The sequence below is a fragment of the Abrus precatorius genome, unplaced genomic scaffold, assembly GCF_003935025.1.
Source record: "Abrus precatorius isolate BTA unplaced genomic scaffold, Abrus_2018 Scaffold8, whole genome shotgun sequence".
In the NCBI taxonomy this organism is placed as follows: Eukaryota; Viridiplantae; Streptophyta; class Magnoliopsida; order Fabales; family Fabaceae; genus Abrus; species Abrus precatorius.
The window spans coordinates 27,452,201-27,475,401 of record NW_020874428.1 but is presented as its reverse complement, the minus strand read 5'-3'; the positions used below and the strand labels follow the sequence as shown (position 1 = coordinate 27,475,401).

The 23,201-nt window shown below is 31.5% G+C and overlaps 3 protein-coding genes and 1 non-coding gene across 4 annotated transcripts; 2 read left to right on the top strand and 2 right to left on the bottom strand.

The window, feature by feature from the left end:
- Positions 1 to 335: 335 nt before the first annotated feature.
- LOC113874604 (transcriptional regulator STERILE APETALA) lies at positions 336 to 4,708 on the bottom strand. Its single transcript, XM_027512821.1, has 2 exons — positions 4,442 to 4,708; positions 336 to 1,475 (listed from the first exon to the last, which is right to left on the bottom strand). The coding sequence occupies exons 1-2, from the start codon at positions 4,706 to 4,708 to the stop codon at positions 336 to 338; spliced, it is 1,407 nt and encodes a 468-aa protein (XP_027368622.1).
- A 9,062-nt stretch (positions 4,709 to 13,770) lies between these two features.
- Positions 13,771 to 17,885, bottom strand: LOC113874898 (glucose-1-phosphate adenylyltransferase small subunit 1, chloroplastic). Its single transcript, XM_027513156.1, has 9 exons — positions 17,191 to 17,885; positions 16,545 to 16,841; positions 16,105 to 16,374; positions 15,826 to 16,005; positions 15,430 to 15,533; positions 15,205 to 15,316; positions 14,961 to 15,059; positions 14,652 to 14,771; positions 13,771 to 14,364 (listed from the first exon to the last, which is right to left on the bottom strand). The coding sequence occupies exons 1-9, from the start codon at positions 17,440 to 17,442 to the stop codon at positions 14,248 to 14,250; spliced, it is 1,551 nt and encodes a 516-aa protein (XP_027368957.1). The 5' UTR covers positions 17,443 to 17,885; the 3' UTR covers positions 13,771 to 14,247.
- Positions 17,886 to 18,670: 785 nt separating this feature from the next.
- TRNAG-UCC lies at positions 18,671 to 18,742 on the top strand. The gene has a single exon. It is a non-coding gene; the product is annotated as a tRNA-Gly (tRNA).
- A 1,237-nt stretch (positions 18,743 to 19,979) lies between these two features.
- On the top strand, positions 19,980 to 21,680 carry LOC113874603 (protein GRAVITROPIC IN THE LIGHT 1-like). Its single transcript, XM_027512820.1, has 2 exons — positions 19,980 to 20,448; positions 20,899 to 21,680. Exons 1-2 carry the CDS (start codon positions 19,980 to 19,982, stop codon positions 21,678 to 21,680), a joined length of 1,251 nt encoding a protein of 416 aa, XP_027368621.1.
- The last annotated feature ends 1,521 nt before the right edge of the window (positions 21,681 to 23,201 follow it).

Below are 23,201 nucleotides of genomic sequence, written 5' to 3'. Positions count from 1 at the left end.
ACAAGCATCTCACAAGCTTTCTTTTATGAGAAGACACCTGCCATCTAACACTAGCAATTGTTTAAAGGATTCTTGATAATAAAAATGTATTACTGGGAAAAGTATATTTAAAGATCCAAGTGAAAGCAAACTAATGCGGATTCCCATAATTTGGGACAAAGCAAAGGGCAACATGTAGGTGGCTAATAAGAGAGATGAAAGGAAGAAAAATTGAATAATAAAAATAATAATAATAACAACAACAAATGTGATTTTTGTAAAGATAGGTACAAAAAGGAATGGAAAGTTAGAATGAATGTGGGGGTAATAATCCTAAAGGCTAAGGCTAGTGATTTTCAATCCTGTACACCAAAATCCAATAAGTGTATAGAAGTGTCATTCCAGGAAATGGCCACGTGTCTGTCATTAGCCACCATGCTATTTCCCTCTCCAGGTCTAACAGCAAGTTCCACGCACAACTGTCCTTCAATGTGCTCAATGTTCCACACCCTCAACAAACTAGCAGGAGCAGCAGCAGAATAGGTTAAGACATAGCCAAGGTTCATGCACCCCCACAACCCCCGAACCCACGAACCCCTTCGCCGAAACCGGCTCAGCCGCTCGAAAGTCCCGGCGCGCCGAACCGTTCCCACACCGCTCCTCTCCACCACAACAAATGCATCGTGGCTTGTGTCAAGCGAGGTCACCACAAAACCCGTGTTAGACCCCAAATCAAGCTCCAAAAACTCTGGGTTGTTCAAACTGAAACTAACCAGCCTTGAACTCGTGCACGCCACAACAAACTCGCCCTCTGTTACGCGCACTCGACCCACCGGTTCAACTAACTCCGTCAGCATGTGCCATCCCATAACCGTCTCCGGGTCCGTTAACAACCCCCCAACGAACACGCGCTCCACACTGTTGGCATCCCAAATCTGAAAAGCGCGGCCCGCAATGCCCGCGAATAGGCCCACCCACCAGCGTCCGCACCCGGTGAACTCAACCAACACGCCGTTATTAACCACGTCACCTGCCACGGCCCGGTGCGCGTGGCTGGGCCCAGGCCCATTAATGACATCCACGTAAACGTCGCCGTCCAGCCTGGCGAAGGTGAGAGAGTTTGAGACGATGACTATCCCGGAAACGGAGCGCGAAAAGCGCCCGAAGAGGTGGCCGTGTGCGGAAACAAAGGTGCTGACGTGGGCGCGGGTTTCGAGGTCGAATAGACGAACGGTGCCGTCGACGTAGCCACATGCGAGGTGTGTGTCGGAGAGAGCGAGGTACCGGCAAATGAGGCCTTGGTGGTGATCGGAAGGGTCCAAGTGTGGGATGATGTAAGAGTGTCTCCCTGTGGCGAAGTTCCTAGCCGTCCGATGCCAGTAGATAAATTCCTGGCGCCACGTGGGCCTGGATCGCTGGGCGTGGCGCCAGATTCGTCTTGTGAGGCGCTGCCACAGCAGATCCGAGTGCGACACATCTCGCCATGTAGAACAAACCTGCGGGCACATTTTTATCCATTATTATTATGAACCAAAAGCAACTAACCATCCTAGCAGTAAGTTAAAATAGCTTTCCATGCATAAAAGTTGTTTTGATATATTAAGCAAGTCCCTAGAAATATCTATCCATAAGTAGAAAGGTAAGTAGCTTTGAATCTTTATGTGATTGTTGTTTTGATTATAAATCTTGCATGAAAACAAATGTGTGTTTAATTTTCTCTCTGCTTAACTATAAGTAGGCACTAATGAATGGAGGGATAGGGAGAGAAACATTGATGATGGCAGAAGCAGGGGTAGCTAAGCTTAGCTAGCTATTGAAGAATGCAAACAAAGCAAAGCTATGGATGGCATCCTGCAACAGAGAAGCAGGAGACGCTGGGGGCTAAAAAGTATCAATTTTGACTACAGTTGCCAGTAAATGAGTTTTTATTTATTATTTTGTCAGTGTACTTTTTATTTCCAGTAGAATGCTTTCGAATCTTGGATAATAATAACAGTGCCTTAGCTTACGTATACCTAAATGCACCATATCTGAAATCAAAGTAAATAATTGAGTGGGTGGGATGATATATAAGATGTATATCCTAAATTCTATTCCGTGTCCCGTTCAGAGGGATAGTGAAACGGACGATTTAATTTGTAACGAGGTAAGGTGAGGTGTATGTAATCAAGTACAATTTCACATACTTGGTGGATATTCAGAATCGATCAGAACACAGAGAAAGATATTCTGTTGATATTTCATGCAGTGAGAGGGAGTGAAGTCAATATCAAATGGGTCAAAAGTGTGAAGGTTCGATTAGCCGGGCTAGAATATGAGGTAACAAGTAGCCCTAGAAAAGAAAACATTAATAGAATAAATGCCTTTCAGGATGAGAATAAAAGACAATTTGAATTGGAAGTGGGGGGAGATTTAGCAACAAGCGAAAAGAAGACACAGATCATGAACTGTAGAAGTGGTCCATGACAGATACGGCTAGATAACGAAGCTAGTCAATATCTTAGTTCCTGTTCATGTAGGCATGTGTATGAAATATAAACATGGTATCAAAAGCGTGCTTCCCCACAAACATTTCACTTTCATTTCCAAGAAAGGTATGGCCAAGGCCTGTCTTGTTCCAAACAGCGAATCTCTAGTTCTATCCACGCACACAAAGACCAGTCCAAGTCCAAGACGGGGAAAAAGGAAAACAAAAATTTACTCATGTAACCATAATGTTCCAGAAACCATTCTTAAAATAAGCTAACATATAATAATTAAGTGTGTAAAAGCAATAATTATTTTTTTATGAGAACTTCATTCTATATTAATTATTAATTAAAAATTATGTGTACAAGACGCATTCGCACGTATCTTTATCCATAAAGATCTACCTTTATAGAGTTGCGATAGTTTCCAAGTACAACTAAAATATGCATGCCCCATCTCCCGAGTCCCAACTATGTTGTGTGTGTACAATTATCATCACACATATAATATAATATTATATGCTATTAATATATTTATTGGGAAAGAAAGCTAAAATTATAATAGGTGTGAATTTCTCAGATAGAAACAAAAGGAATGGAGTATCGTCACGACAAGAATAGGGCTCCATGTGCCTTTTGGCATTATACGAATGCTGCTTTTTGACCCATGTATCCATGTCATTTTAGATTATAGGTTTTTAAACAGACCAGTGACGACTAATCACCGGTCACATAAAATGTTTTCAAACCCTAATTGAGAAAGCGCCCAAAGTTTATCATGCAACCACAAATAATGCCACTGATTAATGTAACTCTGAATCTCTTTTCTATTTAAAAGAATGCAATTAAATTCAATTATTTTATTCTTCTGGGTAAGAATTAATGTAAAAAAATCTAATTCTGGATTTCTAGTGCTAGAAAGTAGCCTCTAACCAAGCAAGCTTACTCCTTGAACACAACCTAGTTAGTAGAGAAAGATTATTTATTTTAACACTGTATAGTTAATCTTATCTCAATAATATATTATATAAAGAAATGGCTGGTGTGCCTCCGAAATATACAACCAACCAGAAACTAGGTGGATAAAATAATTGCATACTTTCAATGCTCTAACTATATATGGAAATGGTACACTTGCAAGGACGCTAGTAATGAGACATAAATAACTATATATGCCTCCCTCCTTATGTTGTTTAAGAAAGCAACTCCATATGAAACAAAGTAAGAAGCTAGTATCCACATATTTTGAAATAGAAAGGCATGCAATGGATCTTCCAGCATAGATAGCAGGAAAAAGCTCAGTCAAAAAGGATTCATGCCAAGAAAGGGAAACAGCAAATTCGAAGCCAGTGTAACCCTTTTCATTGGATGTAAAAAGGAGATCCAAAACCAGACATTTTTAAAGAGGAAGAGAGAACAAACATTGCCAAGAAGAACATATGCGCTTTATTGAAAGGGACACACATTTAGTCTGGAAAATGACCCACGTAAAGTAGCTGCTTTCGCGGAACAGTTTCTTCTAGGATGCTTGTAAGCATCTTCAACTAAAACCTAAATCGCCACTCATCTCTCCTAATCTATTGAGTTGAGTGTATGACTCTAAAGTTCAAAGAATCCATAAAAAGAAAATACCAAATAAACAAAAAGAAAACAGACATAGATACATATATTGAATTAAATTAAATTAAATCCATAATGCCGTTATTTAATAAAATAAAAAAGAATCAGCATCTGCAGGTTGCAATGCTAGCTTCATGTTTGACTTGACCAATATTTTGTCCAGTTTCGGAACTGAAAAAGCTATCAGTTACACATGATGGAGATTCTACAAACCACACAAATCTTCATTTCAAGCAAACTAAGAATCCTTCACCAGACTTAGCAAGGCAAACACAACCCACACGATCAATTATTAATTTTTTTTACACCCGCTAGCACAGCAAATAAGAAAAGAGAAGAGGTCAAAGAAAGATGAAGAAAGAAAAAGCAAGTACCTGAAAAAGAATGGAAATGGCAGAAGCAGCAGCAAGACGTCCATTGTAGTGAGCAGCATCAATGGCAACTTGGGTGGCCAAAGCTTCGAGAATAGGCTCAGGCAAGGCCTCATTCATAGCACGTTGACGAGAGGAAGAAGGGCCTTCAAATTGACGGGTCCTCCTCGTACTAGGGCCTGGAATATCAGTAGCAACATTTGGTGCAGCGTCAAATGGGGTTGAAGTTGTTGATGATGATGATGATGACGAAGAAGAAGTAGAAGACATGAGTGAGTGAAGTGGGGGGAAGGCTATAAGGAGGACCAGACCAGAAAGGAACAAGGACAAAAAGGTTGGAGATAAGGACACAAAGTGAGGGACCCAAAAGGAGGTGTCTGGGAATTCTTGGTTATAACTCGCTTTAAAATTTCTGATACAGGGTTATTCTTTCTTCGTTTATACTCCTAAATAAAATAATATTATATTATCATATGGTATTATATTATAGTATTCTCCTTTTAACATCTATGATATTTGTGTTTTCTGGAGATGTTTCCGCACTGCTGCTAGGTCGGCTGTGAGCGGGTTTTCAACCCTTGCTATATAGCAACTCACAAATGCTGGTGGTTTGGTCTTCAGGTGTTTTCAAATATTCAAATCAAAACCTACTTACAATGTTACCTGTTCGTGGTCCTCCTCAAACTCTCCCTCTTCTCCATAATTTTTCTTCTTTGTCTTGAAGTGGGTTTAGATAATCAATATCTATTGGCTTCAATTTTCTATCAGTGAAATTTATTTTTCCAATAAATTTATTGTGGATCGATTTATTTATTTAAAGTTTCTGTTTTTTATAGTTATAAATGACAACTAAACTGCAAGCTGATTCAATCATAAATTTAACCTGGCAAAAGCACTATAATCCAAATTGCATGTGTTGAACATAATAAGTGATCTCTATCGATATATTATTTTTTTAACGATCTATTTGAGACTTTTCAGAATTGTGTGCTCTTCTTAGAGGCAGGATTATATATATGTTCTCTATATATTGTAACTGTGACTCAAATTATACGTTTACGCATTGACCCTAAAGTTCAACGGTGGCATCATCCCATATATATATATATATATATATATGTGTGTTTGTATAACAGAACTGTTCCACTATTATTTGTTTTTTGGGCCTGTTCACAAATCAACTAAACTTTGTTTTTTGTTTATATGTCATATAGGTTTCTTTTTAAATAAATAACTAGCCATCTTTTTTCTGCAATCGTTTTTGTATAAGAAATTATTTAAAATCTGGTTGTAAGCTCATTTCAATTGATGAAGAGTTTAATCGTATACAGATTTGTCATTCTTAAAGAAACACGTTGTTTATATTAATGACAACAAGTATTTAGCTTTTGCTTTGATGCGAATAAGGGATGTAAAAAGACCACTGGTTATTTTCTCTGTTTGAATTAAACAATAAATGACAATCATTTCTCTTTTCAAAATTATCCACTTTTCGTAATTTTCCACGTATGAAACGCTGGCATGCATTATTATCTAGCTTTGCTATCCACACTTGACTGAATTTCATTCGAAATTTCCAAATTAACTTTTGAACTACGATCATTGAAGGAAAGCACCACATCAGTGAGTGTTGTCTTTCCCTTTAATCTTTTCCAAGTTGAGAAAATCTTGGACGGTCAGAGCAATAAGCGCTAAAACTAAAGTGAGCGTGAATTTACTGTCCCTCATTTTTGTGCCACTATTATGACCAAAACATATGATTTACAATCATTGTTATCCGTCCATAATCGACTCTCTAAAACATAAAATCTACAGAAAAGGGTAATATTTTCCAACGACCACTTCGATTTGTTGCATTAGATTTTTCTTTTTGTCTTCTTTTTCGGTTTCAGCTATTGATGTTCCAAGCACATGCATAACCGCGAAAAGATCAATAACTTTGCAACTCTAATGGCCATTGACCTTTATCTTTATCCTAAATTGAATGCTTGAATTAGGAAATGACCTTTATCTTTCTCAATTGGATTTGAGCAAGTACACAAGCTGATTAAACAAAGGTGTTCTAGATTATTCTAATACCCCTTGTTTTTATGTACCTTCTAATATATATCAGAATGTGGTTTCAATCGAATGCTACTATAAACTTTAGAAAGAAAAAAGTCTTGGACCTTTTTACTTATTCAAGTCCGTTATTGGACCTGGTTTATTCACTTTTACATCATTAGAAAATCTTCGTGAAGTCAAGATTCTAATCCTATCACCTTTACCTTTACTTCTTTGAAACTTTTGAATAGAATAATACCTTTATCGTCTGCTCTTTGTCCCCCGTCTATCTGAAATTTCTATTGGAGAGGAAAGATTATTTATAGTACCAACATTAGGTTTCCATTTGTCAATCCTGCAAAATTATATTCTTTATTTTGCTTAAGGAAAAAAAATAAATTCATGGATAACCATACTAACCAAGAAATAAAAAAGGAAAAAGAGACCTGTGAGGGAGCAATTATAATCAAACATTGGCTCAGGAAAATTGATAGTTTATAATGATTTCTTAATTGGATGCATTTGAATTTTTTTTATGTCTCCTGTTGTGTCTTAAAAAAAATAATAAATTACACATAAACAATGATAATTATATTTCATTGTTATAATCTATCTATATTTATTAAACTATTTTAGATTAATGATGAATGTATATATATTTTGTTTATAAGCTTTGAGTAATTTTTTGACTAACATTTTGAAGTAAATTAAGTTCATTCAAGTGCGAAATTTATTTAGTCTATTAGACCAACTATAAACTTTCGATTTGGTAAATATCAAATATTGATTCTTATATTAAAAAAAATGTGTTAAAATACCTCACACTAGTTAAAAGTTAAAAATAGTATTAATGCTTTTTTATAAAATTTATAAAAATATTTTTTTAAAATTAAGTTTTAAAAACAAGCTAGAGTTTATTAATTTAATAGTGTTAATATTTTTATCTAAATTGTCACGTGATAATTTATTTGTTTAAATAAAATTTCAATTTAATTAAATTTTTATTTTATACATGTTTTTTCAACACTTTAAATGCTATAATATAATAATATCTTATGATTAAAAATAAAAATTAATAAAATTATTTGACAAAAATCTATATTCTAACTTTCTTAAAGTCTAACGTAACTTATCTTTAAATTTAATTTAAATTTATAAAAGACTGAATTAATTTAAAAATGTCAAACTTCATATAATAACTAATTTAAGATTCATAAATATTATAATATAATATTATATTAAAAATTTAATTTTTTATTGAAGTTAAAAATTATTTTTATCATATATCATTTATAATGAGAAGTATTATTTGTTAAAGTTTTTAATTTATTGTTATTTAATTTTAAAAAAAATATAATGCCAATATATATTTATAAAAATATGTGATTTTTTTATAAATATTCAAGTGATAAGTTATAAGTCTTATAAATTTTATGAAAATATATTTATTTAAATATTTTGATAATTTATTTATTAAAAAAATAAAAATTTATTAAATATTTTAATACAGAATAAATTATTAAAAAAATTATCAAATTATATCACATTTTTAAAAAATATATCGTATTTAATAAAAAATATATAATAAATAATAAATTAATTTCAAACCCTAAAATTATTATATAAGCTAAACTTATGCAAAACTTAAACTATTTGCATTTGAATAATTGCTCTATTGATATTGGAATAATATCTTGGGTGGAGTATTTGGCGGGAAACATTTTTAAGAAAGGGTATCATATCAATTAATACTATACATGAGACCAATCAGGTTAGGGGGGACCCAACTGTAGCAATAAAACGTGACCATCTTTTGCAGTTGAGAATTTGAGATTTTACGATATCATCATTTTTTTATATACAAAGAGATGACCAAATATTAACATTATAGTTGCCTTATTTTTTGAAAAATTAAGTGAATTGAAATACTTCTCTTATTCTATTTATATAAAATAATTATAATTTTTTAAAATATAATTTATTTTAAAAATATTATATTCTTATCTATTATCAATGTAAGTTAATTTTTATCCATTTAAATAGAGACATCCATTCACTTAATATATATAATATATTAATTAATATTATATATCATTTTGTAATAGAATATATAATTATGACACATAATTATATTTATTAATTTTGATTAAATAAATTTTTTTATTTATATACAAATTATGAAATAGTATTTCAAAATTTATTAATTTTTAAAAATATATAATTTTATTATTTTTCTTACCTTCATATAAAATTAATTATTTTCTAAAACATTTTTTTTAAAATAGCACAAATAAATTCAATTTCACTGTACTTGTTATACTTACGAATATACACTTAATTTTTTAGCATATATTTAAGATCATTCAATAAAAATTTATAAAGTTTAAAATAATAATATTGTTAAATATTATACTTTAAAATTTTTTTTATTTATTTTTTGTTAAGTATCTTTAAACCCCATTTACAAAAGTTGAAATCTATAATATAGCACAATAAATTCATACAGCGAAAAGTCCAATCCCATTGGTGTTCTGAACGACTTTGTTAACGGTGACTACAGCAATGCACAGAACAGCTAGTTAAAATATTTGTATTAAAATTTAATTTTTAAATTTTTTATTTTTCCATACAATAAATATAATTTTTTTAACAAAATTATCTTAAGACTTAAGATTAAATAAAAAGTTTATTGCTATTAAAACAGTATCATCTTAATTATTTTTATAAATTTTAATTTTTATACATGCTCATTTTAACAAAATATTTTAATTTTATTTATTTATTTAAAGTTTAGTAACTATATTAAATATTATATTTTAATTATATCCTTATTTTGATTTAATTCTTGACTTTTTACTTAATTATATAAATAAAGGACATGTGATCACACATTAATAATTTTAATATAAATAAATATGTTTGTTAATCTGTATACTATCTTTTAAAAAGAATAAATAGAAAAATAAAATAAATATTTCTATTATCCTAAAAAATAGGTTATTCATTATTTTATAATTTTTGAAACATTAAATGATAATTTTATATTTAACATTTATTACTGTAATAATTTATTATAATGATATCAGATTTCTTTTATGAATAATTGAAGGCGAACGTAAAATAGGACACCATGAAGATTCATGCGATGAGAAGGGAAAAATGTTTTTTTTTTCAGACATTGACAAAAGTGTCTGAAAATAACAAAAGAAAAGCAAAAGAAAAAGCGAAGTACTTAGCTGAATAAATCCTGAAAGACGAAGATATACAACTGAAAATAGTGAAAGTGACAGAGAAAGTACATAAGAAAGTTACCACTCACTCAGGCAACTTGAACATTTATGATCTTGAAAATACCAAAAAAACATAATTAAAATACGAAATTTGATACTCTACCCTCACCCATTTATATCTCATCCTAAATACCCCAAACTATGCTTCTCACGCCCACTCTTCAGTCATTATATATCTTTTTATATTATCTTTTGATTGTATCTCTATATCTAAACTTTATCCTATATATAAGAAAAAGGATATGTAGAGATAGAGTCAAGTGCAGTGATGTGTGGAAAGTATGTCTTATTTTTTACTTATCAATCACATCCTTCTTTCATTTCACATGAATCAAAATAAGATGACTGGGTCTTGACCATCAAATGCATCTCGTGAGCAGCCTCCACCATAGATTTTCTATTTTAAAAACATTCAAAATAAATGTACATTTTAGGTGCAATTAACTAATTTTATATTGAAATATATATACACCTGCATGCATTTTTTATACTTTTATAGTTAGGATTTTATTTTTTTAAATTATCTAAAAGGATTTGTAATATAAAAAGGAAGAATAATAATTTTGAATTTATTTTTTATCATTGATTTTAGTACATGCTTTATTAATTATCATTTTAAATTTTTAAAAATAATTTTACAGAAATAAATTTTCATAAAAACTAATTTAAAGTATCTTAATTTATGTTTCAAATTTTTTATTTTGACATAAATTTGTAATAAAATTTAGTACGATTCTTTTAATTTTAATTTATATTCACTCAAACAAAAATTTAAAAGTAAAATCAGTTTTAATTACCAACAACCAAGTTTTTTTTATAAAGGCACGTTATAATGAAATAAGTATAAATCATGTAAAATTTAAGCAAAAATCAAAGTTGCAACCGATGAGTTACATTATTTGAAAGTGTTTATAAATCATAATTTTTATAGATATTATAATTAAACTATTTTATAATTTATAACACATACAATTATTCAATTGAATTATATCTAAAAAAGGCATCATGAATCCAATTAGGATTAGGAGTAGCACTCAAAGGAGGTAAATTCAGAAGTTTCCAACTGTTAGATTGAAAAAAGAACAAGAAAAATTGAAGAATGAACGATACACACGTGCAGGTGTATAGTCAATACAACGGCAACTTCTGTTTAAAGAAACTAAAACTATATGCTAGTCACAGTGTGAAGCCTTGAATTAAATATGAGCGATGAGATTATTGAATAGCAAAGTTACATGTGTTGCATGTAGCAGATAGCAGAAAAAAGGTAAGAAAATAATCTTAAGGTGGTTGGGTGGTTGTGGGAAGACATTGATTGAAGCGAAAAATGTGATCTTAAAATCTTAATCCAATGTGATGCCATGTGCAAAGCTAAAATTTAAAAAGAGAGAGAAAGCATTGAAGGTAGTGCCATAGCAGGGCTAAGCATGCTATGGCAGTAGCACGAGCAGAACGAGTCAGCCAAAAGCAGAGAAGCAGGAGAGACTAGGGACTAGAGAGCAGTTGTAGAGCTGTCAGCTTCTCTCTCATCCTTTCTCCTTCTTCTCTATTCTTGTTAATTATATTTTTCACATTCCAATTTCTTATTCACAGTAACCAAATCACTGTTAATTTAATGAATTTAAGATTTTTCAAAAGAATTCTACCCACTCAAAGTACATGCTCATGTCCATCTATTCTTCGCATAATGATAAGTTTTTGTCATATAGTGGTAGTAGCATAGCTAAAACTAGAATATTGGTGTACTATGACTTTCTATATGTTACGTAAACAGCACTCTTTTATTTTATCATAGATGGATATGTCAATTTACTTTGTACGATGTTGAATAGTAACTTAGATATATAACACTAGAATTTTGGTGCACCGCAACTTTTTATATGCCATATGTGAACAACACTTGGCTTTTTTTTTTAGTAGATTCGTTTTACTTATAAGGCATCATAAATTTGTTAAAAGAAAAAATTAAAAGTAATATTATTTAATTACTATTCAGCATTTTACTTTGAAGAAACAAAATAAAATAAAGATGGTAGTCTTCACTGTGTATAGCTTATGAACATATAAATTTTGTAATTAAAAATGAGATTCATTGATGGAGGGAGTAAAGAGTAGATAATTGAATGCTTAATTTATTATATATACTCCTCGTTTGCATGTCCAAGAGAAAATGTGACAGCTACATAAATTGTTTCTGCTATTCAATTCAATTGAATTCATGTTACAGAGTAAGGTACACCAAGTACAATCTTTTACATACACTATGAACATTCAAAATCGGAACAGAGACTACAGACCAACACAGATATCGTATTGCAGTCTTGTGCACAGCCATACATACATAAAGAAGAAAGGGAAAGTCAAAGTACAAATGAGTCAAAGGAGAAGGGTTTAGGGCGGTCCCAAAACCTGTAAAATTCATGATTTTATTTTAGTTAAATGTATGTTTTTTTAATACTCTAAAATCTAAAATTAGATAAAACAATTAAACATCAAGCATTTAACATGAGGGTGACAAATCAACTTGTGCACTGTTTTTGTGTATTTTGACATTATAGTTTTATCTGGCTTAAAGAAATGTTCTTTAAATAAATTACAGAAAATTAATTCAAATAATAATTTATCTTATAATTTTGTTGCCAATTTTATATTTACTGGACCAGTTTTACACTGCTTGTTGACTCTTCCCAAGTTACAACTTTATGGATTGAAGAAACTGAACATATGATTGCTTCATTAATTTTTTTTTCTCTGTTAAATCAATTAATCCAGTCCAGTTTTTTTTTTTAATGTACGGTCCAATATTTTTAATATGTGGTCCTAATTACGACAGACAGCGTTGGGAGAATTCCCATGGTGTTTTTAAGGGGATAATTTTAAGGTGTATTAGAAACTGAACATATGATTGCTTCATTAATATTTTTCTGTTAAATCAATTAATCCAGTTCAGATTTTTTTATGTACGGTGGTTTATTAATCTGTGTACCTAATTGCGACAGCACTGGGGGAATTCACATGGTATTTTTAAGGGTATAACATTTAAGGAGTATCTATTAAATAATATATTACTTTTCTATGTTATGTTATCCTTTGCCATGTTTTTTAAAGCAAGTTAGAGGCAAGAAACAAACAGTATAAGCTCAATTTTTTCATTAGAATAAGAATACTTTTTTTGAGTGGTTAATTTTTATTTAAGAGTTAATATTTTATTTCATTTTTATTTTAATTTTTTCATTTATTTTTTATTCAAAATAATTTTTTATTTTTAATTTTATATTAAATTAGTGCTTTGATTATAATCCGGTGAAAAATAAAAGAAGACTTTTAAAATTAAATTAGAATACCATATTTAGAAGAATTTCTCAAGCAATTTCAAATAAATAAATAAATGCAAATGTGATTTTTATTTTTAAACAGTTTTACAAATGTAGTGCAAGTTCCTAACATAGAGTCATGGTTCAATTTATAAGCTGTGATTTATTTTTTGAAAATTCCATGACATTTAATTATTTTTTAACATTATTTCAATTTTAATAATAATAAATTATTAATAATAATGTCTTCTATTTTAAATATGATTTTATTAAAAATATTTATTATATTAAAGTTATAAAAATTTAATAAATACTTTTTTATGATAAATTATTATTAATTTTTTATTTTAATTTTAATGACTGAATGACTCGAATGAAAATAACTTTTTATGAAGATAACTTAATAATACAATCAAAAGTAGTCAACACAGAGTGTGCATAAAACAACACCCTTTTATTTATTCCCCTTTTAAATTGGGTCTTTGAGGACACAAAACCAAAAATTGTTGGACGGGATATTGGGTCACTGACGTGGGCCGTAAAGAAACACTGTTTTCTTCATGCAGGTTTCAAAACAAGTTAAACAAGTTAAATAAATCTACGATTGTTGACCCAAAAACAAATTCAATGTAAAAAAAACAAAAACAAGTTAAATAAACATTAAAAAGAATTTCATATCGAATTGAAACAAGAATTCCTTCGCATTACTTTCTTGTATAAATTGAATCTAATCCTGAATATTTTGGTTCATGACACATCATTTGCTGTGTTTACTTATATAAATAGGCTAGAACAGTGTTATTATGGTGCCCTTCATCAAATCTTTTCTCACAATATCATTTCAATTCTTCCTTTCAACATGGAGATTCATATCATTTGCTATTTTTTGGAAGATATAAGCTTTAAGTGTTAACGATCTACTTTGCAATATGTAATAGAACATGCATGTACTAGGAAATAAAGAGCTTTCTTATTCAATTGATTAAAATGAACTTTACAGCGTGACTAGTCAAAGAGGGTCCTCTCTTCCGTTATTATTTACAAGCCACTGGCCAAAAATATATATCACGAAGCAGAACTTGGACATGTAATCCTTTCTTGTGGGTGGAAGCAGAACTTTATGAATCCTCTAGTTGTGAAAATGAGCTCCCCCAGTCACTCTTTAGATAACAGTTCCACTAGGAATTAACGCATCCTTGATTACTGTGACTATCCCACTTTTTATGAAATACCCATCAGTTTCCCTTGCTGCTTCTTGGACATTGTCACCGTTAATGATCTGTGCATTGAAACCAAACGTTAGATTTAAACAAATGTCATAACTTAACATGAATGGATTGGAAACAAAGTAATCGAGTATATGGCTAACAAAATAAGGCAATAGAGTATGAAAATTGAAAAGAAAACATATATAGTAGAATCCATTATCAAGACTCTGATATCTAAAGTGTGCTAATAATGTATCAGATGATAGGAAAAAACCAACAACTTGTCATGTTAGCACGAAAAAATGGCTTATAATGTAAAATGAGGAATGAGAGTGTTTATAAGTGATGATGTTATAACCTTAACATTTTCCCCAATTCGAGCATTCTTGTCAATAATTGCCCTTTTGATATGAGAGTTCCTGCCAATACCAATTGGAACACTGCCTTTAGCAGCTAGAAACCTCTTATCAGCATCAGTCTGGAACACAACAATCAAAGAACCAACTATGAAGTTAGAGCTGCTAGTCAACCTAAAATCAATCCTCTTAACCTTATTCACATGCAATTACAATCCATGAATCAAACTATCTAAATTGTTTGAGCACTTTCAAAAGAGAAACCTTGGCTTTTAGGCACAACTGTGCAAGTCGGTGAACTACAATATTACCTCGTAATAATCTGCCCCCATTAACAAAGTATCTTCAATAATTGCACCTTCTGATATGCAAGATCGCAGCCCAACCACAGAATGGTGAATTTTGCAGTTCTATGGAACAAAAACATGGTATACAAGGTTAGTTTCCTGCAAATAAATTAATCTCATTATATTTGACATCTCTGCTATGAATTGTATAAATCTTGCATGCATCATGGAACAGATCAGTAGACGATGAAGCTTCTAATAAGCTTACCTTAATTACACATCCCTCACCAATAACACTATCGGTGACATCAGCATCAAGCATTTTAGATGGAGGCAAATATCGTGGTTGGGTGTAGATTGGAGATGAACGATCATAGAAACTGCAATTAAAATCCCCCAAAAATGAACATATAAACAACAAAACCTACATTATCATTGAAATACATTTACATTTGACAATACGACGATTATATTGAACGGCCTATTTAGTTACCTGAAGTCAGGCACAGGCTTTTTGGTGATTCCCAGATTTGCATTATAGAAAGCCTCAATTGTACCAATGTCTTCCCAGTAGCCATCGTACAAGTAAGCTTGCACCTTCGAGCATACATGTTTATGATAGGTTTCAGTACAAAAAATTTAAGCAGCTTCCATGAAAAAACACTTTTAACACAGAAATACAATTTATTGGGTACACATGTTTATCCATTTACACAGTCCTCCAGAATCAATATAGCGTATTTGATAATCAGAAGGTTTTGGCTCAACACAACTAACGATACAAATTCTCCCCATGTTAACGTATTCTCAGGAAATGCATGCTAAACTTTACCATGCGTAAAAATAATATGAAGGTTTTCTTAATATTAAAAAGATATAGAACACTTACTCTCATTCCAATAGAAGTTGCACCAGGAATCACTTCACTCCCAAAGTCATTTGCACCAGGAAACTTCTCACGGAGCAGGTCTAACATCACATCTTTGCTTACAACATATATACCCATGCTAGCAATATAAGGCATTTCCTTTGCTCTCTCATCATCAAGACCCAAAATAGTAGTATCAACCTGATAGAGAAAATGATAGTAGCATTTTTAAGCAATTGATTAGGTAACAATTGCCAGAAAAATAACATATCGTCATCACGTTATATTATATGGGCTTACTTTCATAGCTTTCAACTGTTCGCCTTTGGGCTTTTCAGCAAATTCTATTATGCGTCCCTCTTCATCAATCTTCATCAGACCAAAAGCAGTGGCACGCTTTTCATCCATTGGCAATGCAGCCACGGTGATATCAGCATCAGTTTCCCTATGTGCTTGGATAAATTTCTCGTAATCCATTCGATACAAATGGTCCCCAGCCAGAACTAAGAATTCCAAAACATTGTGCTCTTCAAAAAGCCACAAATATTGCCTCACAGCATCTGCAGTACCCTGCAATGATGATATCACATTTGTTGAAACATCAAATCAAGGAATGATAAAGGCCATCAAGAAGTAACAAAAATTTCCAAAGCAAAAGATATTTCAAGATTAGTATAAACAAGAACAGTCAAACAAGTGAGTCAATCCTCAAATATAAAGAGTTAAGGCAGTGTTATTACCTGGAACCAATTAGGATTCTCAGGGCTCTGCTGGGCAGCAAGAACCTCAACAAATCCCTCATTTTTGTAACCACCCATGTTGCTTGCATAAGCACGCGAAAGATGCCGGTTCAGGGATGCGGAATTGAATTGGGTAAGTACATAGATCTTGGATACGTTGCTATTAAGGCAATTGCTTACAGGAATATCAATTAGCCTATAGTTAGCTCCAAGAGGAACAGCTGGCTTTGCCCGCTTCTTGGTCAGCGGATAGAGACGAGTCCCGGCACCACCTCCAAGTATAATGCCAAGCACACTCTATAAACATCATCATGAAAACATCTTATATTGTAGTCAGAAGAACCAAATACATATCAAATTCAAATATCATAAGGTGAAATTTTCGAATTGGGATCTACTAAAAGTTGCTCTTTTTCCAATTTGATCTTAAAAACTATCTCCCATTCATCCTAACTAGCAGGAATTCTCATTGATCTAGCAGGCCTAAAACAACATCATGCGAATCAATTAACAATAAGCTCCATCATGCATACCCACATTTTACTACATTGAGAAAACAAATATATGATTGAAAAATTCACATTTTTCACTTGTTTTCATTCAACTACATGATCTAACAATGGAAGAAAAATAGTGGTAAACGCACTCTGCTAGCATCGGGATCAAGGCACGTTTGAGAGTTCTGAGAATCAGAAACCGCCTTAGGAGTTACAATCACAGGCTTCCGGCTGCAAGTTCCTCTTTTTTGTGCCACTGAAACTGAATCAGTGGCAATCTTGTCTCCACAGAGCTGTGAAGCAGAGAATGAGAAGCTGCGAGTGATGCCTTTCCTTCCCACATTCGAAGAAGAAGAAGAAGACGGCACTTTCAGAACACCGATAGAAGCCATAGACGCCATTACTCTGTTTGTGTGTGTGAGAGAGAGAGGGAGGGAGAGAGAGAGTGTCACTTTGATAGAAACAAATGAGAGTGTGTGGTTCAGAATCAGAATGTGACTCTTATAATTATGTGATGGAAATGGTGTGACTATGAACCGTAGAGCGGAGATATTATTAATTTTTACTGTTTAATTAATGATTTTTTATTTAAGGATGTGTCGTTTGGAGAAAAACGACAACTAACATTTGGTATGATAGACATGTTATGCAAGTGGAACGAATTATAGGGGGCGAAGACTGAATGAGTTTTTGGTTTTTCCGAAACGATTTAGCAATTTGAGCCGTTCTTTTGTTCGAGGGAGAAAGAGGGACAGGCTGTGAGTAACCTCATGGTTGAGATTCAATGAGCACCGTTGAGAACGTCACTTGGTTCACATTCAGACACTTCAACTCTCATTCCCATGCATTTGTCTCCCTCTCTTGTAAATTTAGTAATAATGCAAGTGTTGTCAAATTTCTTTTCTTTTTTTTTTAGTGATTTTAGTTGATTTTGTGTTGGCCCAATTTAAAAATTTTATTTTTTTAATTGTAATTTAATGCATGATAGTATTTTACACGTTAGAAAAATCATTTAATATTAGAATGCTAATAAATAAATATTTGGGTAGATGCAGGTTTAAAATAGGGTAGCTTGCTGTTGAAAAAGTTGGGTTGTCATAATAAAACAAAGAAGTAAAAGTTATGCAGCTACGACATTTCGAGGGCTACCATGTTTGTTCCTCTTTTTTAACGGCCCAAGTTTTTTGAACCATTCAGAAAATTTAAAAATGCGGAAAAAAATATTAAAAGAAAAATAAAAAAATGAATTTTAGTTTTTTTTAAAGATATTTTCATATTGGATCGCTGTGCTCCACACTAGGCATGTAGTTTTTATTTATTTATTTTTCCATAATTATGTATTAAAAAGTCACAAATGATATGTAGTCAACAGATTATAAGCATGTCCTGAATTAGCACAAGTTAAACATTTTGTTATTTTTATAATGTACTTAGATAAGTAATTTAAAGAACTATGACATGAATTTAGTCATAAAAATATTAAAACAAGATTTAAAAATCTTATGAGAATCATTTATTATTTTTATAAGCTTCTTATAAATTCATGTAAGCTCTCCTAAATCCATTGAGATATTTATTGAGATTAGGCAATACGTTAAATTAATTTGAAACATCAACACAACATGCAAAGCGTTTGTAGTCCAACGGTTAGGATAATTGCCTTCCAAGCAATAGACCCGGGTTCGACTCCCGGCAAACGCAGTTATGTTCGGTTTTCTTTATTTTATTATTATTATTCATATTTTTTAATGCTTCTGATTGGAAATTCAAGTTGCTTCGCTTTCTTTCAAGGTCACCAATGGTGGGTGTGTAGGTGATAGTTATTAAAAAAGAGTGCAAAATGTCTTTATCAGGTATCTTGTTCGTGATTGTCACTAGTGCATTAAATCCTTTGGAGCTTTCAGCAAGTGTGGGGTCATTAATTGGATGATGCGACAAACTTGTTGAAATTCAAGAAGCAGAAATGAGGCTGCATAATTGACAATGGCTGAACACACACATTTATTGAATCAGTGATGCTATTGCTTGCTAAGAGAGACTATGTTTACATCTCAAAGGGAAGAGTGAGAGGCAATAAGTAAAACTACATTAATTTGAATTGATTCCTTTTTTACTCTTCTACCATTAGTTATTAGGAATACATATTTGACATACTTCTAAATAAAAATATTTATATAATTAAATTAAATCTCTGTTATCAATGCAAAGGATTTATAAACTTGAAATGACTAGAAAAGATAAAAAGAAAATTACTTTAGCACTGCTTTTAAAAGTGGACCTACCCTAAAATAAATAAAAGAGAAAAAGGAATTTGATTTCAATACAATGAGCCCACAAATACATCAACATAAAATAATAATTAAAAAAACAAATTAATTAATTAAGAAAATGATTTAATTAATTTAAAATAAAAGACTTAATTATTTTACAGTTTCAATCTTATAATATCTTTTCTTTTTCTTTTTCAAAGTGTTTATTTTGTTAATCATGATTTCAGTACTGAGTTTAAACATTTATATATTAAAAATTATTATAAAAAAATGCATATATATTGTATTCAAGTTATAAAAATATAATAAATAGTTTTTAATTAAATTTTACTATTATTAGTAACAACAACAATCTTATATAAAAGCAAGTATGGTTAAATATAAATTGTTATTTTTTTTGGTAACTTTTAATAAATTATTACAATAAAAAGTATATAAAATATATATATTTCTATTTTAAAATTAAAACTTTATTTAAATAACTTAAGATATCATTAAATATAAGATATTTAATAAAATAAAACTTTAATTTTAATATAATACTAAATAGTAACCCATAACTTTTGTCCGATTATTAACTAACGGAGGCACTCGGTGGTGGAACTCGGCTTCCACCTTTTCACACATTATTGTGTTTGCTGTTTTTGAATCTGTTCTCAGAAACGCCAATGACGAGAAAGGTATCGAATTTCTCGGATCTGATCCAAAGGGTGACGGCCTCATGCATGCTCCAACCACTCGCCGACGACAAGGAGGAAAGCCAACGCAAAGACTATGATGAGAACAAAGGTGGGTACGAGAACGAAGAGGAAAAGAAGTTGAAGCAGATAATGGAAGAGGTTTTCGAAGCAGTATCGGCAATGAAGAAAGCGTACGCGACCTTACAGGAAGCACATTGTCCGTGGGACCCTCACAAGGTGAGCCTCGCTGACGTGGCGGTGGTGGCTCAGCTGAAAAAGCTCTCTCTGTTGAGGGAGAGGTTCCGGAGGAGAGAGACAGTGATGCATGGGCTTAAGACCAAGGAATTACATCTTCGTAATCTTAACCTCTCAGTCTTGGGTAGTGAAGCTCAGAACAAACCTCGTAGGAATCGACCTCACACAAAGACAAAGCTTGCCTGCACCACTCAATTTCAAGGTAAATATATTTCAACAATTTTTCTAACATGAACATGTAAAACTTAAAAAATATATATAATAATTTTTTAATATAGCAGTATCGATGTATTTAATTATGTTAAATTTTGTAATTTTTATTGAAAAATTATTCTATATAACCTTTTTTTTTTCTGTTTTAGTGTTTTAAAATTAAAAAAATTGATATAACAATATTACAGAGGAATAGAAATAATTTTTTACTAAAAATTATAAAAATTTATACACTGTCAATTTTTAGCACTACATTCTAACGCAATTTTAATAAAAAAAAAATATATTATTTAATTACCATGTTAATTGACAAACCCTGGAAGAAAAGCATGTTCATCATTTTAACTGGTAGCTTTTCATATATTCTTAATATTCATATGATGATGACATTTGTGCTTGAAATTGAGACATGTCATTTTGTGTATATATATATTGGGAGGGGTTGCATCAGCTCCGTGCCCACAAATGTTCGAAGCAACAATGGTGGAAGTAAAGGAAGCATCAAAGTGCTTCACATCTCTTCTCTTGACGCTCATGCAAAATGCAAATTGGGACATTCCTGCTGCAGTTCGTTCCATAGAAGCTTCTACTACCACCACCACCAATGGCAAATATAACGCTTTAGCAACAGATGCAACATCCACCATGGTCTCAGCTCAACATGCCAAGTATGCCCTTCAATCCTATATCTTCAGAAAAATCTTCCAAGGATTCGATCACGAGACTTTTTACGTGGATGGCACCCTCTCCACTCTCCTTAATCCTCATCAGTTTCGTCGTGACTGCTTCAGCCAATACCAAGACATGAAGTCAATGGATCCTTCTCAACTCCTTGGAATCTTGCCAACATGCAATTTTGGCAAATTCTGCGCCAACAAGTACCTTTCTATTGTTCATCCAAAGATGGAGGAGTCCTTGTTTGGTAATTTAGAGCAACATAGTTTAGTCTCTGAAGGGAACCATCCGAGGACTAAGTTTTACAATGAGTTTTTAGGAGTGGCCAAAGCAGTGTGGTTGCTTCATTTGCTAGCATTCTCACTTGACCCTACTCCAACCCAGTTTGAGGCATGTCGTGGTGCTGAGTTTCATCCTCACTATATGGAAAGTGTGGTGAAATTTGAGGGTGGAAGGGTTTTTGTTGGTTTCCCAGTTAGCCCCGGATTTAGGCTTGGAAATGGGTCTATTGTTAAAGCTAGAGTTTATCTGATGGCCACAACATAAGGTTGGAGTTGTGTGTTTGATTTGAAAGTGATCGCATGTTTGCTTGGTAGGATTACCGGATTACATATGTATAATAGCAAGTCCTTAAGGTGTTGATTTGCCATATCATAACTTTGAATTGATTATCATATTCATACGGTTCATTCTTGAATATGTGGTAGTGGTTTTACTTTTCCCAGAATCTAAACATGCTCAAAATATATAATTGGACCACATGTAATGTTTTAAAAATAAAGTTCTACGCATAATATAGTACATAATTTTTTTAATATACGTATCTCAAAATACATTACAAATTAAAGGAACACAACAGTTTAATCATTCTCCAATTTTATGTTGACGGAACATTTTCCTTAACTACAGCAAACTATCAACTTGGATGAATAGAGAGATGTTAAATTGGAATTTCAAGATTCAAAACAAGTAGAATCTTATAGTCAAAGGCAATTTCATGTTGTCATAATCATATCCAGAAAACAGTTAATGATATCTCCCGCACAAAGAGAAAAAAATTTGTTGTGATTTTCTAGGCCAAAAAGCAATATCAAAAGTAAATAATTAAAGACGCAATTTTATGGGAAATTTCAACGCTTGTTTCCACCAATTGACAATCTAAAGATGTGATGGGACCATTTTGCTAGCATAATGCGGTAATTTAGAGACAGCAGATCCCCTTGATTCGGTCAAGAATGAAAAGCGAAATTACTGAAAGCCATTTTCTTCGCTATATACGAGCTAAACATTTTCTTATTGATTATTGTAAAGAACAAGGCCTTTGGTTATCACCATCAAAAGAAATCGAACACTCCTTTAGCTTATCACCAGGATGAAAGATATTAGCATCCTTTTGGCTTAACTAGAAAAATTAAAAGATTAATAGTTAATAATTAAAAAAAAAGTTAATTACTTAAATAATCAAAAAATTAAAATAGGATTGAGTCATGAAATCTATTATTCTAATATTTTATCTAAAAAAAAATAAAAAATATAGATAAATGGTTAACTTTTAAATATTAAATAGTATTTATTATCCTACACTGAATATTGACTTTATCATCAAAGTACTTTTATAAGTACTTTCTCTTACGTTATAGCAAAAAAAAATATAAAATATTCTACAAGTACATCACGTCAAAAAATAAGAAAAGAAACAGAAAAAACTAGTATATCTCCAATAGAAATAATTATCAAAATTAATTACACAATAATTGATTCTAAAGTAAAAAAGATAGAAGCAAAACATCTAAAGTTTTAAAAAGCCAAATTTAGTAGCACATTTTATTTGTATAACAAATAAAAAAATCAATACATAGTGCCCAAAATGTCAATTTTGTAGCTATACTTTTCTCACTTAATTAACATATAAGAGCTAGAAAATATCTTGGCTTTTAACATAAGAATCCAGTTAAGAACATTATGAATAAGATATATTCTAAACATATCACAATCAAAGAATGAACAGTACAATTAGGTTGGTAAGAAAATAAAATAAAATAGAATACTAAACAATTATATAAAAAA

Coding starts and splice junctions, on each gene's coding strand:
- LOC113874603 (XM_027512820.1), top strand. CDS start 19,980: ATGACGAGAAAGGTATCGAATTTCTCGGATCTGATCCAAAGGGTGACG. Junction 20,449..20,898: donor CTGCACCACTCAATTTCAAG/GTAAATATATTT, acceptor ATATATTGGGAG/GGGTTGCATCAGCTCCGTGC.
- LOC113874604 (XM_027512821.1), bottom strand. CDS start 4,708: ATGTCTTCTACTTCTTCTTCGTCATCATCATCATCATCAACAACTTCA. Junction 1,476..4,441: donor CCATTTCCATTCTTTTTCAG/GTACTTGCTTTT, acceptor ATGTGCCCGCAG/GTTTGTTCTACATGGCGAGA.
- LOC113874898 (XM_027513156.1), bottom strand. CDS start 17,442: ATGGCGTCTATGGCTTCTATCGGTGTTCTGAAAGTGCCGTCTTCTTCT. Junction 16,375..16,544: donor AGAATCCTAATTGGTTCCAG/GTAATAACACTG, acceptor TCATCATTGCAG/GGTACTGCAGATGCTGTGAG. Junction 15,317..15,429: donor AAGCCTGTGCCTGACTTCAG/GTAACTAAATAG, acceptor TTTTAATTGCAG/TTTCTATGATCGTTCATCTC.